At 45.0% G+C, this 16,477-nt stretch overlaps 3 protein-coding genes across 3 annotated transcripts; 2 read left to right on the top strand and 1 right to left on the bottom strand.

Moving 5' to 3' along the window:
- Nucleotides 1-2,272: 2,272 nt before the first annotated feature.
- On the bottom strand, nucleotides 2,273-14,356 carry chlsn (cholesin). The gene is made up of 6 exons (XM_083687904.1): nucleotides 14,275-14,356; nucleotides 13,705-13,861; nucleotides 13,248-13,352; nucleotides 3,678-3,895; nucleotides 3,449-3,530; nucleotides 2,273-3,040 (listed from the first exon to the last, which is right to left on the bottom strand). Exons 2-6 carry the CDS (start codon nucleotides 13,843-13,845, stop codon nucleotides 2,825-2,827), a joined length of 762 nt encoding a protein of 253 aa, XP_083544030.1. The 5' UTR covers nucleotides 13,846-13,861; nucleotides 14,275-14,356; the 3' UTR covers nucleotides 2,273-2,824.
- LOC310817355 (G-protein coupled estrogen receptor 1-like) lies at nucleotides 9,421-13,235 on the top strand. The gene is made up of 4 exons (XM_083687903.1): nucleotides 9,421-9,553; nucleotides 10,079-10,704; nucleotides 11,098-11,425; nucleotides 11,582-13,235. Exons 2-4 carry the CDS (start codon nucleotides 10,367-10,369, stop codon nucleotides 12,146-12,148), a joined length of 1,233 nt encoding a protein of 410 aa, XP_083544029.1. The 5' UTR covers nucleotides 9,421-9,553; nucleotides 10,079-10,366; the 3' UTR covers nucleotides 12,149-13,235.
- Nucleotides 14,357-14,578: 222 nt separating the features above from the next.
- uqcc4 (ubiquinol-cytochrome c reductase complex assembly factor 4) lies at nucleotides 14,579-16,183 on the top strand. The gene is made up of 2 exons (XM_083687248.1): nucleotides 14,579-14,866; nucleotides 15,272-16,183. Exons 1-2 carry the CDS (start codon nucleotides 14,778-14,780, stop codon nucleotides 15,624-15,626), a joined length of 444 nt encoding a protein of 147 aa, XP_083543374.1. The 5' UTR covers nucleotides 14,579-14,777; the 3' UTR covers nucleotides 15,627-16,183.
- Nucleotides 16,184-16,477: the final 294 nt, after the last annotated feature.

Raw genomic sequence — 16,477 nt, 5'->3', positions numbered from 1 at the left:
AGCTAAAGGTGGATTGAGGATTACACTTGTACTGTACATAAAGGCATTTTACCCCCCAGGGGAACTCCCCCCAAGCAATCTTCATCCTCTTCCTCACACATGTCCAGGTAAGGTGCAGGGAACCAGGCCAAGCGTTTCTCTTCATTCTCTACCAGCCACCAGCCACCAGGGTCTTTGATGAGCATCTGCAGCTTCTCATTCAGGGCCACCTTAAAGGGTCTGTTCTTGGTGTCCTTGGTCTCGTAGGGGGCCATACAGCGGTACGTTTGGGTAACAAACGGGGTTCCCACTTCGCACCTGTTCAGACCATGTCCATGCTTGCCCTCCGGCAGGTTGTCTGAGGGCAGGATCATGATGCTGTGGAGACATGAGAAATAAACTTCATCTTCATTCAAAGAACGGTGTGTGTGGAGACAGACATATACTACAGACATGATCAAGTGAAGCTCTAGCCTACCTGTTCTTTTTGGTCTGCAGGTCATGGTCTTTAGGCATGAAGAACTGCCTGACCTCGAAACTGCAGGTCACTGTGGAGCCACATGTGAGGAGCTCGGTGCAGTAGTCTTCAAGGAACCTCGTGCGACACATCAATTTATTAAGCCCCTTCTTCTGGAGGTTGGCCTTCCTTGCTCTGGCTGAGGTTTAAACAAATAACTTAATGAAGAGCTGCAGTGATAAGGAGAGCTGGAAAAAAAAAAGTAGGTATTGGAAGGTGGGAAAAACCCCAGTATGGTTTATATACTGTACCACTGAACTTGGGAATCACTCTCTTTTTTCCAAAAAGGGTTCCCAAGGGGAACCTCTTTTTCAATTTCCTCTGAAATAAATTGAGGAACAGTAGTTAACAACCAACAAGTATTTTATTGATTAAAAAAAATCGTAGAAATAATCTATTTTTGGAGGTGTATAAACTATTTTACTTACATGGAATTTTGTAAAGTCCCGGAATGATCTATACACAATTATTTCATTCTCATCTGACCAAAATACAGCGGTCGCGAACATCTGTTGGGAAAACATTTTTTGACAATATTGATTATGCACTTTAAATAGCCTACATCGAAACGGCTTGTTACAAACTTGGAACACAAATCTAGAGTATCTGCATGATGGACTACGGGAGCTGTTGCCTCGAGAAGTTAAACCACGGCCACAGACGCATGCCCACGCTCCAGTGAAAAACTGAAGTCCAGTACAGACTCAGCCCCTGGGGCTTCATAATAACACACGTTTGTTATAAGAATTACCGCTACAGAGAAATGCATTTGCATGTTTACACATTGAAGTTGTCAATAACTTGCAGACACCCCCCAAGCCTGACTTTTGATGCCTTTGGGGGTGCTCGTGTCTCATTCGGGTGTGCTGAGCTACGCCTGCCTCTGCAGACTACTAATAGCAAATTTTTCATTCTAATGGTTTACCTTTATTTTAGATGCATCCAAGTGAACTCCAATAATCCGTGCTCTGATGGCGTAGCGCTGCTGGTCACTCATCGCCGACTTTGGTATATACCCAAAAAGGCGCTGCGATACTCACTTTTAAACAACAGGTTGATCAGAACAAGCCTGGCCGAGAGGTGGTCGACGCCGTAATTTAATAACAATAATGTCACGGCTAAATCACCTGTGACTATATACAACGGTTTGACCAGAAGTATTGTGATTGGCCGAGAGGCGTTCAAAGCCGTGATTGAATAATGATGTCACGGTTAAATCACCTGTGATGATATTCATACGCCGCAGTAGATTCGACATTTTTTGCCAAGGGCCCCATAATAGCTTGAGCCGGATCATCAAATTTCTAAATTCAAGCCTAATAAAATTGGTATGTGCTTACAAATGTTGTTGAAAATTATGTCGGAATTGCATGAAATACGCTTACAGAAGACCACATTTTCCTGGGAGAAATCCAAGTTTTAAAGAAGCCTCCACGCGTGCCAAATAACGCACCCCACCCCGTGGAGACAGTATAATGGCTAGATGAACACAGAACAAATTATCATGAAAAATAACTTTCTAAAAAAAACATTCTAAAAAGGCCCTAATTTGCCGGGAGAGAGCTCCCGGACCATCTAGCCTATTCGCCTGTGGCTGAGCCCCGGATGTGTGCAAATCCTAGAAACGCGTATGGAGAGATTACTCATCCTCGAAAGTGAAAAGAACGGACAAAACCCACATATTTGTTCTGGACAAATGGACAAAAGTTCTGGACAAATGTTACTGTTGTAATATCAAACTCTGTAGAATTGGTAAGTGCTTAAAATGTTGTTTGTGGAATTGTATGAAATGCGTTTACAGAAGACCACATTTTCCAAAGACTTTCTCTCAAAAGTGAAAACAGACCCCACGTCAAATTTACTCACAGAATCTTGTTTAGGCCTATAATTTCTTCTCCCTCTCATTTAATGTGCACATAAATAAACTCAACTAAAGCTTTGTAGGCCTCTGTCTAAGGTTGCAACATGAGTTCTGATTTGTAGCCTTGAAATACAGTACTCAATACTGATAACAGATGGTTTACAGTCAAGAAGTAGTAGTCTGGAAGAACTTAAATTTCAACATTTTTATTGTGTTTCACCACAGCAATGGTAAAGGGCTTTCATGTGCAAAACTTGGAAAATTTGATTTCTTTCTCATCGATCACATGGCATATTTGCTCTGCAATAAGATCAAAGGAGAAAGATTTTACAAGTGATAAAATGTATACTATATGATGGTACTTTACAGGTATGGTTTACAACATGCTGGTACTTAATGGTATGGTTTACAATACAACATCATGAATGTTTAGGGACAAAAAGAAAACAATGTGGTCAGTTGTTTGGTCAGGAGAGGAGCTGGATGAGCTCTCTGGCCCTCTCTGCCTTCTTCTGGGCTTGTGTGTCCTTCTCCTCCTTCTTCCCCTCCTCCCCTTCCTCCCCCTCCGCCACTGCCACCTTCTCCCGGACCAGCACCTCAGCCTTCTGGATGGTCATGGTCCTGGCCAACCCACGCAAACCCTCTAGGTAGGAGAGCAGCACAGAGAAGCTCTCGTCTGGGACCTGCACATACAGAGAGAGAGAGGGGGACGGAGCGTGTTAATGAAATATAGTTACATTCAGTAGCCTCACAATATAGTTGTGATGCAACCATTTGATGGCACTAAAGTTAACGCACATGAGCCTCCTTCGCCACCAGGGGGAGCCCTATGAATGATTTTAGGGGTTTGGGTCTGGTAGAAATTAAAGCTCTGGGCCACGTTTGAATACTGTAAACATGCCTTTATCTACCGTCCTTCCTTCCTTCCTTAATAAAAAATAATCACTGATCTGACATGAGTTGGATGGTCGAAGCAAGCTCTCTATTGCATAGGTTTCACCAATCAAGTCATGTCAGATCTTCAAGAAAGGGAGGATGGAAGGATGTATTCAAACAGGGCCCTGCGGACACGTTATTATATGACCTATTACCTTGTCTGAGTCAAACATGTGTTGTAGTAACCACGTCTGTCTTGTCTTCTGAAACCTCCACTCCTGACGCCTCTCAGCCCAGCTGCAACCATAGAAGAAGACACAATGAGGATGGCGTATTTCAGATAGTAACTAAGCTACATTTACAAAGAGAGAGAGAGAAGTGTGTGTGTGTGTGTGTGTGTGTGTAACACATACTGTAATCATATGCCTCTCTCTCCTGTCTTACCATGTGAGGTAGTCTAATGCATGCTGGGAGGCAATGGGTTTGTTGGCCTCCTCCTTCTCTTCTGTCTTCCCCTCAGCTTTTAGCTTATCCTTCTCCTCCTTCTTCAGAATCTTCTTCATCTTTCTATCTAGGACTCGTCTCTCCTCTGGACTCAGGTCCTCCTCTCCCTCTATCACATTCTCCCCGTCTTCCTCAGGAATGATTGTTGGCTCTGGAGTCTGCTCAAAAAAACAAAACAAAGGAGGAACAGCTTTATCTAACAGTCTTTCCTTAGTGTGGACGATTATCGGTTACCATGTTATTGCAGTGAGGTAATCAAGCGTCCGCCCGACAGGCTGTATAGGGGTGTATGCTGTGATTCATCCAGTTGAATTATACATCTGTCTTTACAAACATGATGTAGTCATTTGGTGGATATATATTCTGCAATATCATAGTCATCATCACAATGCTTTGATTGATAATGCAGGCTATTATTAGCCTTCAACTGACGGCCTTACACACATGACTTGAGGTTATGTCATGATACTGTAAGATGATGGGAGTTTTCCACCCTGTACCAGGCTGGGCCAGGTCTGTTTCCTGTAACTTTCCTGTAACGTCGCACACATCTTCTCTATCTGAGCTATCGGAAGTTTACTTTTGGTTTTCTGACTGCATCTCATATTGGAGACAAAAGCCTTCGCTCTCCTCTCCACATCCTGTCTCATGTCAGTGAGCAGTCGCTTACCACCATATACACCCATCTTCATACCAAACACACACAAAAGAAAACTCACTTTCAATTTCCTTTTCAAATGAATCATAAATAAACAATTAGGCTCTATAAAAAATGAAGGCCAGTTGGACAAAATGTCTCCCCTCTCAATTGAAGGCCAACATGAAGTAAAAATAATGAGACCATATGATGACATTCTCATGTGAGAAAACAGAACAGGATTTCTAAAAAGGGGAGGCTGGTGGAGGTAGAAATTGGAGGACGGGCTCATTATAATGCACGGAATGGAATGAGGAATGGTATCAAGTGAGAGAGAAGGTAGGAGAGCAGCTTCAGAGGAGAGGAAGGAGGGAGGGGGGGTGAGTGTGAGAGAAGGTAGGAGAGCAGAGCGGCCAACTGGTTGGGCGGGCGGAGGTTCAAACTACAGAGAGCCAACAGTGAGGCCACAGAGCCCCCCTTCATGGCTGTTTTCATCGGTGTGTGTTTACAGGTTTAGACCTGACTGGCGCACACAGTTTGAAGTAAGCCCAGGGAAAATACATCCATTGACGCTGAGAGACTTTTCCATGGTGAAAATACAGTCTATCAAACTGGTCCTACAGAGTGAATGTGTGAAACACACAGCAAGACGAGCAGACTAAAGTAAGACCTTTTTGTCCATTTGTACGCACATCAGGGAAGTTTGACAAATGAGGAATTTCACTAACATACTGTATATCCTGAGAAAGGAGGAACTTGAGTTGAGTGAAGCAACGGCAGAGAGAATAGGACCAGGTCTCTCTTGAAAAAGATATTTGATCGGAATGAGACAAATCTGGATCAATACAATGTTAGATAAATGGTGATTCTATGAAGACCTATAACCTCCTCATCTGAACCACATGGACATCCTATCAGAGGAACTGGTTTCTAACGGACGCTTACAGGATCGTAGAAAAAAAAAGAGACAGAAAGAGAGAGAGAGAGAGAGAGAGAGAGAAGGATGAAGGGAAACCACGTGACCACCAAGTCATTCTGAAAGTATGCTGACTGGCTGGCAAGGGCAGGAAAGTACACCCAGCTCAACACTGAGACCTCAACGCTTTCATAGCTCTCCTGTCTCTATGAACCAAGCATCATACTCAAGAGGACGGAAGTTTATATATATCGGCGTTGTCGTAGCAGAACCGTGCTGAGCTGAGTTAGTAAAAACAAACCAGAAGAGAAGGCAGCGGCCGACAGAGTGAAAATGGTAAGTGGAAACATCTGTTTTGTCTGGGCAGCGAGTTTCTCTGAGCGAGGAGATTGTCAAAGTAGGGGAGGGGGAGGGCTACGTGGTGCTACGAAGACCAAACTCTAGCGATACTGTCCCTCTCCCTGAAGCACACTGACCTGGTTGGGTGCACTGATCTGGCAGTCTATCTCTCTGTGTTGATACCAAAAGCCATGTTTGCATGTGGCAAGAGCAGGAATCCTTTAAAAACACATTTTATGACTCAGGTCTTCTAGAAGCGCCTGGCTTGTATGTATATGTTAGATAGGAAGACAAATGAAGATCACTTGTCAAATCAGGCTGATATTAAAAGACCCCCACCAGTCAAAAACATTTAAGCTGAAAATACATCTTTTAAGTGCAAGTATGTCCATATACAAGCATTTTGTGCCAAAATAAGCAATTGTGTCTTAACAGCATGTGGCAACTGTCAACAAATAGTCCTCAACTGCATAAAAGGCTTCTGTCTGGTTAAAGATGTCATTACACAGCTCTAAGACTTCCTCTGTCCTGATGAATGAGTTAATCAAGTTCATTGTTCTGTTTGTCCCCTGATGGATTAAAAAGAGTACTAACTGAGTGCAGGGGAGGCTGATGAAGGTAGAAGTCTGAGGACGGGCTTACTGTAATGCATGGAATGGAATGAGGAATGATATCAAACGTGTGTTTGATACCATTCGTTATTCCGTTGCAAGCATTACAATGAGCCTGTCCTCCGATTTCTACCTCCAATGACTGAGTGAACCTTGGTTAAGAGGGAACAGTGTTGCTTTGTGTCATCAGTGGGGCGTTCGTGTACATCTAGTTGATCTTAATCTTACCAAGGGAAATGGATGAGGTTGCAGCATCATTTTTTACAGTTTTTTTCTTCTCATTCTTCTACAGTCAAACCAAACAGAGTTCCTGAGCAAGATGGACACAACCCCCCCAGCCCTCTCCACCCAGGCCCCCTCCACCCCCCAAGCCCACACACACACACGTCTTCCCAACACCACCCTTGACGTGTTAGACGCCATCGCCGCCAGCAGTGTCAGCTCCAGGGCTAACTACTTCTACGCGTGTTTCTTCGTGGTGGGCATGGCCTCTGCATGCTTCCTCCTTTACGCCTTCATCCAATCATCTAAGACCCCTCGAGGTGGCGTGGCCAGAGTGGATGTCCTCCTCTGGGCCTTCTGCAGCTCCCAGCTCCTCCTCCTGTTCTTCTCCCTCTCCTCATTGGTCCACAGGCCTCACTACCTAGCCACCACCCACCTGGGCTGCGCGGCGCTGGCCTTCTTTGTCAACATGGCGTCGCTCTGCGGCCTGCTGCTGCTAGTGCTCATGGGATATGTGCTGACCTTTGACCCCCCCACCCACACAATGCTGTGGAGGCCAGGGGTGTGTGTGGCTTTGGTGGTCCTGGCCTCAGTGCTGGTCTCTGTGGTGCTGGGGGGTATCCGGGGGCTGACAATGGGGCAGGACCCGTGGGGGAAGGGGGAAATCTGTGTCATAGATCCAGCGGAGGCGGGACTAAGATACGCTGTGGCCAAGCTCTGTATCGTGTTTGTCTTCCCTTATGTCCTCCTAGTGGTGATCCTGACAGGCGGCTGTGTCCGCCAATGGAAATCCAGTGGGCGCTTCCTCTCCGGGTCGGAGGAGGGTCCTGTGTTCCTGTCGGTCGCCACAGTGATGTTCGCCTGTCAGCTGTTCTACGGTGTGGTGCTGGTGCGGGGGGCGGGGCTGGGGACGGGGCTTTCCCCCACTGAGAAGGTGTTCCTGAGTGTGGCAGAGTGTGTGTTGTTCTCTGGCAGCTGTGTCTGTCTACTCCTGGTGCTATTGCTCCACCGGCCCAGCAGGGGGAGCCTTCAGGGAGGGGTCAGGCAGATCAGAGACTGCTGCAGTAGCCGACAGACACACAGACACGTCATGGCCCCCCAGGTGGAGATCGCTGACATGCATGACTACTAGCGACCATAGGGGCCGGACACACACACACACACACACACACACACACACACACACACACACACACACACACACACACACACAGCTGGAAACATTTAAACGGCAGCTTGTAATGTGTGTAAAAAGAAGCCTTAAGGCAGCAGATCACTTCAGTCAAACATATCATACATTCATTTAGCTACAATAACGTGTGCCTTGGTCTCCTAGGTTAATGACCATGGTCTACCAGGCTTGTCAGCAGTGGCTCATCTCACAAAGCAAAAAGAAAAACAAACCTGTTTTTCAAATATCATTCAGGAATACTTAACTGCCACAGGTTTGAAAAGCACAACAAAGTAAAAGCTTGTCTGCAACATGTGTATATCATCTGTAACTATTTTTGTATTCTACTTTGTTGTTTTCTATATGTTAATTAAGTGAAAAAATGTACAAATGACGGTCAGTGTTGAAATATGTATGACTATGCCAAAAAAACCCATTAAAAACCAGTATGTTATTCAACTGCAGTACCAGATGTAGTATGTACTTTGAAGTATGTGCTCTGTAGCACAATGTGCCAGTCTCTGCACTCCAACGTGCTCTGTGACACACCCCTGCTTCTCAGAACCAGACAGGCACTACCTGTATGTTTGCATAGACACCTTCTAAAACACTAAAACCCATTTAGAGTCAGAAAAGGGTAATGTAGTACCTGGTCAGATTCATGTCATAGGACAGTCCAGATCTGGTCAAACACCTTCAAATACCTCAGCTGCACTTAGTGCACTTAATTAGTGCACTTAGTGCACTTAATTAGTGCACTGAGTTGGTTTGCCGGTTACAACGGTGCAGCCATGATTGGAGACATGCTAGACACGCTAGACACGCTTTTCTGAACCAAACTGTTGACCACAATTGCAAGTAAAGCGTGACCATTTTTACCTACTGGATATCGACTAGATTTAGACAGAACATGAAAATACTGGGTTCAGGTCCAAAGTTATCGTTTTTACACTTTACACTTTGTGTGTGGATATTTCCATTCGTCATAGAACACCAAGAGGCACCTGCTCCAGGAAATGGGATTGGCTCTCGCCAGAATGTCTCACCGTCTCTCTGCTCCTGTGCCAGTGTGGGCAGCGGGTATAGTGGATGGAGCACCAGGGGACGCTGGTGGAGGTTGGGCTCATTGGAATGCATGGAATGGAATGAGCAATATTATGAAACTACCGTGTTTGATTCCAGTGTGTCATACCATTCCACTCCATGCATTACAATGGGCCCATCTTCCGATTTCTGCCTCTCCTGGTCCCTACCCTACACGTTGGCATCACCTCTAGCCTATGTTAACATATCTAGACCTTATGATAGAGTCCAGAAGGTAGTGAAGCAAACAACGGTGAGGTGAGACAGCCGAGATAACCATCTTGTTTACTGTAAACATACAGCCGCCCACCATTACCCAGAAGTCATCCCATGGCGGCCAGTCGCCCATATTTACATATTTGAACAATATACAAAATGACTTGCACTTCTGATATGGACGATTACACTTAGATCAAATGACGCCAATTCTGAGAGTTTCTATAGGGAATATTGATGATGGAAAGGTCTAATGTAACATGCAATGTTAAGAAATCACTATTTTCATATAGCCACACAGTGCATCATTCTCAAGCACCTATCCATACAGTGTGTGTGTGTGTTCATGCTCGTGAGTGATTGTGCTTATGTCTCTGTGTGTGTGTGTGTGTGTGTGTGTGTGTGTGGCCGGCCCCTATCTACACACCTCTCTTCCTTTGAGAAGAAGGTGGTGCCAAACTACCTGAGGGAAGAAATGCAGTCCAGCCTACCTCAGTTCAGGTATGTGGCCAGGCATCTGTAATGGGAACTACCTTCCCAACCTCCACACTGACAAATATCTGGATAATAGTGATGAACTGAAGGAGAGAAAGCTAGATCCAGACGCAGACCAACACCACAGTAAGTTTCACTTCCCTCCTCCTAATACTAACCCTAATTCAAAGGTCATTGGCTTCAGAGGAGCTGTAAAATAGCTGCAGAGACACAGTGACAAGTTGTTTCCATAGTTCAGTCAAAGCCAGAGAGCTAATAGCAACATATTCAGCACATTAAAGTGCAGTGCATGTGAGCGGCTGTGAATGTGTGGTCTTCAGTGCAGAAGAACATACTCTCGTTTCATGTTACAGGTAGCACAGTGAGCAAAGTTTTCTTACAGTATGTGTTTGAGACTTTGCCCAAGCATTGTGCTCATCTGTCGCTGTGCTAGACTGAGATTCTACTGGAGTAAGCTCTTAATTCCAGAATGTTCTAGAAGTCATCACATGCTTTTAAACAGTTTAATATGTTTGCTTACATACCAACGGTAGTCTATTGTGTTCAACTTGACTAGTACTTGTAGGTCAGTTATGACAGCCAATTTTTCGATATGATTCTAAGAGCAACTGAAAGGCACTGCCTTTATTTCTATTTTTGTCCTCTCCCTAGTCCCCTAGCCCTCTGAGTGAGCCATTGATCAAAATCACAACCTGAACTAAGAGGAAGCTCTGTGGAAAACCAGCTTTGTGACTATAGCTGCCAACCTCCTCAGTGAGAAACAGACAGATCTACAACAATAGGCTACTTATTAAAAGTGATATTTCTACCTGGAAACAACTCAACTCAACACGGTTAACCCCATTGTAATTGGACTATTGGATGAAGCCAGCCAGCCACAATATCACAATGAAGTTGTGGTGACCTCTGACCACAACGCCAACCAGAACAGAGAATGACATGGAGGTGACGATGTTCATTGACCACCCACACAGAACTCATAGTAACGTCACAGAGCATCTCAACGGCTCCTGTGACACCTTCCCGTGTTCGCTGGGGGGGGACGTCCGCGCCGACCCTGACCGCCACCCCCACTACACCATCGGCCTCACCCTCTCCTGCATCTACATCATCTTCCTCTTCCCTATCGGATTCTTCGGCAACATCCTCATCCTCACCGTCAACTTGGGGCACAAGGGTCGTATGAGCGCTCCTGACCTGTACTTTGTTAACCTGGCGGCTGCAGACCTGATCCTGGTGGCAGACTCCCTGATCGAGGTGTTCAACCTGAGCCCCAGGTACTGAAATACTTATATACTTGAATTACTGCAATACCTGAAATACTGATATACTTGGAAGTACCTGAGTGCCAGTGTAGGGAATACACTGGGGCTTTGGGGAACATATAAAACTAAAACATGGCAAACGTCCCTGCAATGGAATGATGAGGGCTAGATATACCCATTTCATTCTAGGCTATATATTCTGTATGCCAATTTTGGTCATTTTAGTGCAGTGTGTTTCCATTTTCATTCAATACTACAGTAGGCTTTCATGAGATGCTGTTTTCAGAACTCAGGAAACCTAGCTACATCCTTGTAAACTGAATATTGATCAAATGTATGCCCCAAAGGACAACAGAACCTTAGAATGCTCAATGAAACCCGTTGGTTCATTCCTCTTCCTATCAGGTACTATGACAACATGGTCACCCTGTGCACCTTCATGGAGCTCTTCCTCCAGGTCAACATGTATAGCTCCGTCTTCTTCCTCACCTGGATGAGCCTGGACAGGTTTGCGGCCCTGGGGGGCTGCTTCACACTGGGGGGCTGCTCCCCAGGGGGCCAGAAAGGCTGGGGGGGGCTGGGGAGGAGAATGCCCCACGCCCGCCTCAGTTGCTGTCTGATCTGGGGGACCTCTGCCCTCCTTACCCTCCTGCCCTTCACCATAGCCCAGCTCCAACATGCAGGGGAGACACACTTCTGCTTCGGCAACGTCTCCCAGATCCAGTGGCTGGAGGTTAGTCATGTTGTTTTTCTATTACTTGTGTTACTTATTCTATCTATCTATAATTTGTAATTATACAGAGCAATTGAGCCTCTTGCTGCCATTGATACAATGTACAATAATGTCCTGAAGAATAAATAAACTCCCTCTCCCTCTCTCTCCCTCCAGGTGACTCTGGGGTTCCTGGTCCCCTTCTCTGTGCTGGGTCTGTGTTACTGGAGGATCGGGCATGTGCTAGGCCGCTCCCACCGTGAGCATGACAGTAGCGGGCTGAGGAGGCGCCCGCGGAGACAGAAGGCATTGAAGATGATCTCAGCTGCCGTGCTTGTCTTCTTCCTCTGCTGGCTCCCAGAGAACGTCTTTATCAGTGTTCACCTTCTGAGGGGCGACCCGGACGAGGACGGCACAAGCGGCGGGCTGGGCGCGGGGACGCTGTGGCATGACTACCCCCTCACGGCACACATGGTAAGCCTGGCGGCGTTCTCCAACAGCTGTCTGAACCCCCTGGTCTACAGCTTCCTGGGGGAAACCTTCCGGGACAAGCTCAGGGTGTTCCTCAAGCAGAACGCTAGCTGGGCCATGCTGCACAGCTCCCACTTGGGGAACTCCTCTGACCAGCCTGCTGGGAACTCGCAACCCCCTCCAAGCTCCTACTGCCTCCACAAACCAGTTATGCATCCCTCAAACCCAAACCTGCCAGACATCCTACATCACAAATACGCCCTGGACAGCTAAAAGACAGGCCAGATATTTGAAGACCAGCTGCAAATATTACTGACGATGGCTCAACATACAAGGAATACCTCAGACTCTGGACAGTGCAAGAGCAGAGAGTCATAGAGGAAAAGCCTGTTTCAGGCACTTTAACAGATGTAAAGGCCAGCTCTTAAACAATTACTGACAGTGCTTCGAAATATAGCTCTTTGACAAACAGAGGCAAATACAGGAAATACCTCAGGCTCTGGATTATACAACAGCTGAGAGCAAGAGGAAAAGCCTGTCACACAAGAACTATACACAATGCATTGACAACAATCACTGATTTGTGTTTATACTATTTACATGCTATTCATTGTGTGTGTTTTTTGTAAAAAATGCTTTAGCATAAACACCCCTATAACTTTGTACTAACACTTTTACTGTATAATATTGTATTCAGAAACACTGAATATACTTGGTTGTCACCTAATATTTAGGTAACTTACATGGTATAAGAAGTTGTCTTTACTCCACTTTTGTAATAATACAAATAACTATGCAATCACAAAGCAATCACAAATGTACCATGTAACAGCATGTTAATTACAGTGTCACTACACAAGTACAGTGTAAAGTGTGACCCAATAAAGTAAAGAAGACCACTGTTTGATAACACAATGTAAAAAATAGCGGAGGCTGGTGGAGGTAGAAATCGGAGGACATGCTCATTGTAATGCATGAAACGGAATGAGGAATGGTATCAAACACAAGTGCTTGATACCATTCCTTATTCTGTTCCATGCATTACAATGAGCCCTTCCTCGCATTTCTACCTCCACCAGCCTCCCCTGGTGAAAAGGCACATGCATGAAATTACATCTCAATCAACCAAAGCCTGTTTCCATATAGGCCTGACCTGAGGCCTGATCAGCGGTATGAGAAAATACAGTCCAATGAAACCAGTGTCAATATAGCTCCAATACAGCTATATAAACATAACAGATAACTCTGCCATATTTCTTTCCAACAGTTTGTTAAAATAGCCACAAAGAGGGGTGTGCAGCCCCATCTAGTGGTGTTGCAATACACTGCACATTAAATACAAATATCAGACAACTTTGAATTTGGATTTTACCTTTGTCTTCTTTTTCTTTTTCTTCTTTTCCTTCTGTGGCTCTTCTGGTTGTTGTTTGTGTTTCTTTGTCTTCTTGGTCTCTGTCAGAGCTGGTACAGGAGGCTCCTAGGAAAGAGCGAGGGAGTTTAGACTTTTGCAGTTATATAACAGGCCAGGGGAGGCTGGTGGAGGTAGAAATCGGAGGACGGGCTCCATTTTTCATTCCCTTCCATGCATTACAATGCGCCTGTCCTACGATTTCTACCCCCACCAGCCTCCACTGTGACAGGCCAAAGGAAGGAATCATCAATGCTGTTAAATTCAGATTCAATTCTCTCCAAACTCTTGGGCAATTGGTTTTGCAGCTGTATAAAATACATTGCACATAATAGATATTACAACACACAATAATAACCCTAACCACAAAACAACACTATATGCAGATACACAGACGGCCAGTTACACACACTATTCTCACCTCTAGTTCAGTCTTTTTTCTTTTCTTTTTCACTTTGATTTCCATGTTTTGGTCCGTACAGACTTCAGACTCAGTTGAAGCCGGCTTCTTCCTCTTGGACCCACAGGTCTTGGAGTCTGACTCATGGGACTTCTTTACCATGGTAACCAGCTTGAACCTAAAGAAGACAAAACGAACACTACAGTGATGGAAGACAAGGAAGACAGTCAGCGCGCACACACACACACACACACACACACACACACACACACACACACACACACACACACACACACACACACACACACACACACACACACACACACACACACACACACACACACACACACACACACACACACACACACACACACACACACACACACCTTCTCAATTCAATTGGCTTCATTGGCATGAAAACCGCTAACTTTCCATTGCCAACGCATCACAAACAATTACTCTACGCCACAAACAATTACTCTAACAATACGCCAAAATTACAATCAGCTTGCCTTCATGTGGTTTCTTATGATCTATCGCTCGTTTTAATGTTTACAGACCAGGCAACGCTAATCAACAGAAGTAACTTACTGCGATAGAAGAGTGTAGGGTTTTCAAACGTGGTGTTTCAGCCACAACACGTTGTGAGGGGGTTTACGGAAGTGTTGTAGCTTGCTGCATTATGATTTGTCAGATATTTCTCTTAATATTTGTGATTGGTCAGGGATGTCTTGGGATTTGTAGTTTTAAGGGTTATGTGCAATCGCAATTCCAAAAGAAAAGTAGGCGGCAGTCGTCCTCAACCAATGTCATTTGGGTCAACGTTTACCCATGGAATCAGCCTGATTAATATTATAAATATAGATACATTTTCATACGGTAAAAGGTACTAACACAAGCACGTACTGAATCTTTTTCCACAACCAAATCAGAGGCCTTTGTTTCGGTATTTATAATTTTCGACGGTTCAGGAACGATTCTACCAGTAAACTCCATTCCTAGCCTTGACGGAAATAATTCAGTGTTGCACAACGACGAGGTATATGACCTGACTTCGAACCTTGGATTTCGTCCTGAAATGACCGTTCTCCACGATGTCGAAAGCTGGACGTGTTTTGTGTAGTTTGACACGGTATTCTCTATATCGTGGGATTGTGACTGATGGAAAGACAACAAGTCTGAGGTATGTATAACAGGACAAATATAGCTCATCACCTTGTACATGTTCTGTCCATGGCGGTGGTTCAATGACAGTCACGTAGCCAGTGACTGACACCAAAGCTTATAGAAGTTCCCTTATCTCTGTGACAGTGCTCCAGATTACCTAAATCATCCCTGGCGCATTAATATAGTGTCATTTTTATTGGTTACTCAACGTTTAATTGAGGAATTACACTGAACCATGTGTTTCGGCGATTCCCCACCGCCCACATGGCGCTATACCTCAATGATCCATCAGTAGGTAATTGTGTATCTGTGAGTTCAATTCACCATGTCTGTGTGGAGTTAATCAGTCCTTACCACCCAGTATTTTTGGCTTGATGTGAATTCTAGACTCTGAACATGGTTCTCTCTTTCATCTGAGCAGACTAAACAACACAAAGACCCTGTCCCTGACCTCAGAGGGATGGGCCAAGTCAAAGAAACCAACAACTGACTATGAAGACGATGAGGAGGTGGTCTCACAGCCCATCAAGTTCTCCACCAGCAAAGCGAGTCAGAAGAACTGGAGTGTACGTCGCTCCCTAGGCAGCAACTACCAGAGACCCTTGTGGAAGGTCCTGCCCATCAGTGTGATCGGGATGGGCTTCCTGCTGTGGTGTTTCTTCAGGGGACAGTCGGACATTGATGAGAAACTGGAGAGGGACCTGTATGAACATTTACCTGGCTTGCTCTCAGACCAGGAGGAGGTGGAGGAGAAAGTCGAAAGTAAATCTAGCTAATATTTTGAAGATGAGTTCAGATTTTTATTTGCAGATCTTATTTATTTGTTTTAGCTGTCTGTAATATGCACAAGTGGGCCGTCCATGTCAGTCTGGTTTCAGGATACGTCCATCCACCACAGTGCGAAGGTGTCTCAATATCAACCATGTTTCAAGCAGGGGAGGCTGGTGGAGGCACAAATCGGAGGACAGGCTCCTTGTAAATGCATGGAATGAAATGAGGAATGGTATCAAAAACATTCCATGCATTACAATGAGCCTGTCCTCCGAGTTTGTAAAGCTAATTCTTCTCAAGTCAAGTGATGCATTTGTTTTGGTTATATCAGATCCTCAGCAAGACCTACAACCCACACTGATGAGCAAAGCTTTGATTTCCATGATTTACTCCAAAATACATTAAACGGTTTTCCAATCTGAGGTGATTTGTATGTCAATATGCAGGCTTAGCCATGTAATTTAACTGTGGGTGTGTATCATTTATGCTATGCTTGCTGAGAGGATGCCTGATCTCATTGGCACTGAACAGTGAGCCTTTTACTTGCTTTGTACATGTTGAGAAAATACAACTTGTTTTGATGCCAATTGCGTTGTGTTTTATATGCCCTTGCTCACGTTAGAATTCTCAGCCTCTGTAGCACATACACATACAATCAATCCAGTAGGAAATGCATTTAGTGACAGTCCAACCTAAATCAGTCATATTTCCAGACCTCAAGTGGTCAAGTTTCAAGATGAGTCAATGTCCCAGAACCTCTGTTGTGTAGATCTACATGCCTCAATCACAGATGAATGGAAAAGATAGGCAGTGAACACTAATCAGGAAATGAATGGTCCTTATCAATTTAATTCAA

The sequence above is a fragment of the Argentina silus genome, assembly GCF_951799395.1.
Source record: "Argentina silus genome assembly, chromosome: 16".
NCBI lineage: Eukaryota > Metazoa > Chordata > Actinopteri > Argentiniformes > Argentinidae > Argentina > Argentina silus.
Note: the sequence above shows the minus strand (reverse complement) of the source record. Positions and strands in the feature narration are given on the sequence as shown.

Coding starts and splice junctions, on each gene's coding strand:
- LOC310817355 (XM_083687903.1), top strand. CDS start 10,367: ATGGAGGTGACGATGTTCATTGACCACCCACACAGAACTCATAGTAAC. Junction 10,705..11,097: donor GTGTTCAACCTGAGCCCCAG/GTACTGAAATAC, acceptor TCTTCCTATCAG/GTACTATGACAACATGGTCA. Junction 11,426..11,581: donor CCCAGATCCAGTGGCTGGAG/GTTAGTCATGTT, acceptor CTCTCCCTCCAG/GTGACTCTGGGGTTCCTGGT.
- chlsn (XM_083687904.1), bottom strand. CDS start 13,845: ATGGTAAAGAAGTCCCATGAGTCAGACTCCAAGACCTGTGGGTCCAAG. Junction 13,353..13,704: donor GAAAAAAGACTGAACTAGAG/GTGAGAATAGTG, acceptor GCTCTTTCCTAG/GAGCCTCCTGTACCAGCTCT. Junction 3,531..3,677: donor GCATTAGACTACCTCACATG/GTAAGACAGGAG, acceptor CTATGGTTGCAG/CTGGGCTGAGAGGCGTCAGG.
- uqcc4 (XM_083687248.1), top strand. CDS start 14,778: ATGTCGAAAGCTGGACGTGTTTTGTGTAGTTTGACACGGTATTCTCTA. Junction 14,867..15,271: donor GGAAAGACAACAAGTCTGAG/GTATGTATAACA, acceptor TCATCTGAGCAG/ACTAAACAACACAAAGACCC.